We start from the raw sequence: 5,893 nt of genomic DNA on the forward strand, positions 1-5,893 counted from the left end.
GTAGTCAATAATGTGCAGTAATGTACAGTGATATACAGTGGTGTACAGTGATGTAGAGTCAGTGATTTAATGTACAATGATATTTACAGTGATGGAGTCAGTGATGTACTGTATAGTGATGTACAGTAATATATCGTGATATGCAGTGACTCGGTGTGACCGCCAGATGTCGCCGTTTCTCACTTTGCCCGCCCGCTCCTCATTACTTGGCTCCGGATGAGCCGCTCTCTCTGCTCTCAGATCCTCTCGGTGTTTTGGAGTAAATGAAGGATCGATCGGAGCTGAGCGACACCGACACCCGTCAGTTGCGAGTAGCAGCGGGTCACAGACACCGTGTTGAGCTGTACTGACCATCAGCATGGACCCGGTGTGTGTGTGTGGAGGAACCGTCACCCGGTCAGCAGTTTAATTCTACAGTCAAACCAGCAGCGCGGATCCGGGATCAGTTCTGACGGATTATTCCAGGTGAGTGTGAGAATTCAATCCGTGTCTTCTTCATTTTTATTTAATGTAGAGTTTAAAATCCTGATCTAGAATTTATTATAAATAATATTGTAGCGTCAGTGGGAGGAGCCGTGGTATCCAGGCTTACCGTCAGCGTGTATCCCAGTGTGGGAGACTGGGTGGCTGCGGTGAGAGCTGGATAGGTAGCTTATGTGTTTGTCTGTTGTATGAATGTATGTGTGTATGAATGAGTGTACGTCCTAAACCACTGAGAGAACTGCCAAGGGCAGCTCACTCGAGGCCCCGACGCTCGCTCCTGCTCGCCGGCGCCACAATATTTAAGCTTTTAAATGTTTTATTATGAACTTTTTACTAGTAGAATTTCCTGGTACATTAATAAATAACAGCGGACCTGTAGAGTTTCATTTTATGAGCTTTAATTTGTACATTTTGTTGGTTTTGTTAAATAAAAAATGTAAAATAAAGTTTATTTCCCATTAGAAATTCACTTTGGTTATTGATTTAATAAATATACTTACTAAACATGAGATGTTCTAGTATGTTCAGGGTGTGGTTAGGTTAATTAACCACTTATTATTATTATTATATTATTATTTTGACTCAGATCTGCCTCCCACCTCCCAAAAAACATCAATAAAATAATAATAAAATAATGTACCGTGTTTACTCTGACCTGTACATGAGATCTTTACTGTATACTCACCTAAACACATCACTTCAAATGCAAGAGCAGCTTGTTTGTTTATATCCCTCCTCCTTTTTTTCTGTTTTATTGATGCATTTTTCTCCCAGTTTATTGTACTCAATCTGTCTTCCACTGCTGGAGGATCCATGATTACAGGTGAGGAGGGTATATTGCTGCCCACGCCTCTTCCAACCCACACGCAGCCCTTCTTCACCCATGCACTCTGCACAGGTGCCTCTATCTGCCAATCATGGTCCTTACACAGCGTTTAAAGACCCCACCCACATAGCCCGGTCATCCCGCCCTAGCGGAACCGTATCTGCTGCAGGCACTGCCAATTATGCCTGCTAGATGGCGCCAAGCCCAGCCGACGTTGCCCTGAAACGTTTCACAATATTATGTACAGTAGACAGAGACAGATCTACATTATTTACAATCTCACGTTAATAATGTTCGCTTTGAACTGATGGAGAATTCTCTCACCAGGTTTGGCACACAATGGTGTGTATTAATATAGAGGCCCCCACCCCGGCAGCTATAACAGTCTCCATTATTCTGTTGGAAATATACCAGTGGCCAGTGTAGACAACTAAGGATTTTTGGTTTGCAGCCGATGTTCCAATTCATCCCAATTCAATCCCGACTGGTCAGATGAACCCTGGGTACGTGTGCACGGGTCAGAGGTGGTTTGACAGCATGTTTAGGTGGGTGGTTCTAATGTTTCGGCTCGTCAGTGTGTGTGTGTGTGTGAGAGACGTTGTTTGTAAGCCCGTGTTGAGCTCCGTCTGGTCGTGTGGATTTACCGGCTGTATTGAGAATAAACGAGAGGATTTTTGGCTCGTTTTGGTGTCGTCTGTGGGAATCCCTCACCCTCACCCTCACCCTCACCCTCACCCTCACCCTCACCGCGCCCCTGTAAACGATTAGGGGATCAGCGGGGTGTCCAGGAGTCGGAGACCGAAACGTGGCCAGAACGACTTTCAGCCGGGATTTACAACCTGAAATTGAGGATCGATTCTCTTTAACGGAGCGTGAAGTCTCGTTTTGTTCCGTCTCTTTTCCGAAATCCCCCGAGCGCCCCTGAGGCGGAGCTGCTGCCGCCCGGTCGGTGTCTCCTCACAACGTCAGAAGTTCTGACAGCTTGTTAGTGTAGAATGACAGAAGGTGAAGAAGATCCTCAAAATCCTTTTTTATTTACACGGTTTCTCCAAGTTTAGTCATAGCCAGTTCCTCTTCCTCTGCTGGAGACCCTGATGGCGTACTGAGGAGGGTATATTCTCCTGACACGCCCTCCCTTCGACGTGAGCGCTCCACCGACCCCCCCTACTTTGATGGATCGGCACTGATCTCCACGTTCCTCCACTTCGGTACAGGCGCCTCGGCCTACTAACCAGGGTCCTTACACAGCCTCGAAGACTCCGCCCACTTTTTGTCCCGTCTTTTCCCACCCAGCAGACTAGCGGCTGATTTTGTGCCCACTAGGGGGCAGAGATAATCACCATGAGATAATTTGCCATTCCAAAACCTTTAGCATTAATATGGAGTTATAACAGTCTCCACTCCTCTGAGAGGTGTCTTCACAAGGTTTCGGAGTGCGTCTGTGGGTACTTGCTGACAGAGATGTTCAGTTCAAAGGCCTGACTTGTTATGGTATTCTAATTCATCCCAAAGGTGATGGACTTTGCTTCATCGTGCTGGAACAGGATAGATTCTTCGTCAAACTGTCAAGCCAGGCCGAAAACAAACCTGAAGCGGCGTCCACATACTTTTGGCGCTGGATTGTGTCGTATCACCCGGTCGTGGTATTTTTTGACCAGCGTCTCAGCTGTAAACTCTACACATTGCTGTTTCGTCAGCCTGCAAACAGGAGCAGCTAATCAGAGGCGTTCACACGCACACACACACACACACACACACGCACACACACGCACACACACACACTTTCTGAGTGTAATAGATGATGCTGTGTGCTGTCGATGAGCTGGTACGAGATGATTTATCGCTTGGAGCTGGCAAGTTTTGGAGCTTAATCGAACTGTAAATGTGACACACACACACACACACACACACACACACACACACACACACACACACACACACTGAATCAGCTCAGCTATGTAGAAGCGGGCGCCGTCATTTCAGCAGCTTTGTGTCACCTGTTGAGTTTTGGAAAATCAAATCAACACACACTACATACACACTACATGGTCAAAAGTATTTGGACACCTGACCGTCAGCTTATTGGCCTTTTCTAAGACTTTGGAGTGTCTGTGTTGAGTGAATGGGCACAAATTCCCACAGTCAGTGAGGTCAGGCACTAAAGATAGAAGACAAGACCAGGCCTGGCTCATTGTTTGGCGCGGAGGAATAGCAAAGATCTCTTTTATTCAAGGCTGTTTGGTGCAGTACAGGGTTGAGGGCCTCGCTCATGGGCCCAACAGTGGCAATACGGCCAAAAGTATTTGGACACCTGAACACAAGCTTCAGAAACAAACCGTACAACCGTAAAACAAGACTCCTGTCATAAGAAGTACGTACGTGTGTGTGTGTGTGTGTGTGTGTGTGTGTGTGTGTGAATTTGTGAATTTGTGCCCGTTCAGTCAAAACATGACAGCGTTTCCGATTCATTCCAGAGTTGTTGAGTGGGGCAGAGGTCAAAGCTCGAGCTTTTCTTCATGTCTTTATAGAGCCTGCAGTCATTCTGGAACAAGAAAGGTCCTTTCCTAAACTGTTGCTGCAAAGTCATTTCCTTTATATCACTGATTTAGAAACACATCTGCATGAGATTTGGGTTTGAATCCCAGCAGTGTTATCGACCAGCCGGGCGTCTACACACACATGAGTGAGCTGTGTCTGAGGGGGGTCTGGTTCAGGAGGAACTGAATATGGACCTTTCCCAAACTGTTCCCAGTGTAAAAGTGAATATGTTAGTGTTGTGATGGTGATAACTCACGACCCCCCGGCGTGATCGTCTCTCTTCTGTGTTTCGCAGCTCTGAGGTGAAGATGAGCGACATTTACGAGTCGGCGGCGACGTCTCTGGGTCTCTTTAACAGTCCCTGCCTCACCAAAGTGGAGCTGCGGGTGGCGTGTAAAGGGATTTCGGATCGGGACGCCCTGTCCAAACCCGACCCCTGTGTTCTGCTCAAGATGCAGTCGCACGGACAGTGGATCGAGGTGAGTGTCGGAACCATCAGGCTGGACCCGAGAGTCCCGGAGATCAGAATTATTTTAAGGTACAAATAAAAAATTTGTTTTTTTTCTAGGTGGTTTCTGTAGATTTATTGATTTATTTAATTATTTCATAATCTATTAATTAATTATTTATTTGTCTATCTATCTAGCTATGTTTTTTAATTTCTAGACATCTTTTTTTAATTAAATTATTTATGCATATACTTATGCTTTTATTTATTTACTTATTTATGTATTTATTTGTTTATTTATTTGTTCATGTATTTACTTGATTAATTTATGCATGTATTTATTTATGTATATATATATATATATATATATATATATAGGTATTTATTTACTTATTTATGTACTTATTTACTTATGTATTTCTTTCTTTATTTGTGTATTTATGTATGTATTTAATTATTCATTTATTTATGTATTTATTTTTTATTTATTTATTTTTGCATATATTTATTTATTTATATATATATTTATTTATGTATTTATTTATTGATTTATTTTTGTATATTTGTATTTATTTATTTATATATTTATTTTTTAATGTATTTATTTATTGATTTATTTTTGTATATATGTATTTATTTATTTATATATTTATTTATGTATTTATTTTTGTATTTATTTATTTATTCATATATTTTTTATTTTTTTTCCCCTTTTGCACCCAATCCCTTCGTGGCCACCCACACCCCTGATCGAGGGATCCGGGGTCGATCACATGCTTCCTCCGACACACACCCAGCCGTCAATCACTTCCTTTCATTTGCCAGGGGGCACTCACTGCTGTCCGTGATCATTCGCCCCCCGCACCAGTGCTTTAATCGGTCAGCAGAGCCCGCAGTCACACCAGCGCCCGGGATCCCTGTTCAGTCATCGTCCCTCCCCTTACAGACCCACAGCCAATCGTGTGTCTGTGCCAACGCCCGCCCGGCTGACAGCAGGACTGAGATTCAAACCCGCGAGCCTGAGATGTCAGCACTGGTGCGCTGGCACGTTTTAAACGACCTGCAGCTCTTGTGTGTTTTTCCCTGCTTAATGACAGTCGTTATTAAATGAACCCACACTGAGAAAATGAGCTAAATGGTCTGTCCTGAGTTAAAACGCTGACCGCGTCCAGGAAGCAGCTGTTTGTATCGCGGATCAATCCAGATGAGTCCGTGGAGAGGGGAATTAGCGCCTCGAACCAATTTTACTCTCCCAATTAAAACTTTAATGAGGAGCAGAGGAGCAGAACCAGGGGGGTCAGAACAGGAGATGCAGAAGAGGCAGAAAATCAGCCGAAACTCTCTGTAGTAGTGACATCATACAGCGTTTAGCCGTACAGATGCTGTCATCTTTTGTCTGAATGGGCACAAATTCCCACAGATACACTCCAAAGTCTTGTGAGAAGCTTCTCAGAAGAGCGGCTGCTGTTCTAGCTGAAAATAATGTAGACAACACTTGCTCATTTCAGGCAGGAGGGAAGTGGATATGTCCCAGAGGAAGAGCAGCTTTTTTAATGCCATGCTGACTCTCGTACCCACGACGTTTCCCCAGATGTGGC

At 44.1% G+C, this 5,893-nt stretch overlaps 1 protein-coding gene across 1 annotated transcript in view; it reads left to right on the plus strand.

The window, feature by feature from the left end:
• The first annotated feature begins 284 nt into the window (after positions 1-284).
• cpne4a (copine IVa) overlaps positions 285-5,893 on the plus strand; it is a 21,071-nt gene continuing 15,462 nt past the window's right edge. The window contains exons 1-2 of the mRNA XM_062986024.1: positions 285-465; positions 4,143-4,326. Of these exons, the coding sequence (XP_062842094.1) occupies positions 4,156-4,326 (171 nt within the window). The 5' untranslated portion in view covers positions 285-465; positions 4,143-4,155. The remainder of the gene's footprint in view (positions 466-4,142; positions 4,327-5,893) is intronic.

Source organism: Trichomycterus rosablanca, chromosome 23 (assembly GCF_030014385.1).
Source record: "Trichomycterus rosablanca isolate fTriRos1 chromosome 23, fTriRos1.hap1, whole genome shotgun sequence".
NCBI lineage: Eukaryota > Metazoa > Chordata > Actinopteri > Siluriformes > Trichomycteridae > Trichomycterus > Trichomycterus rosablanca.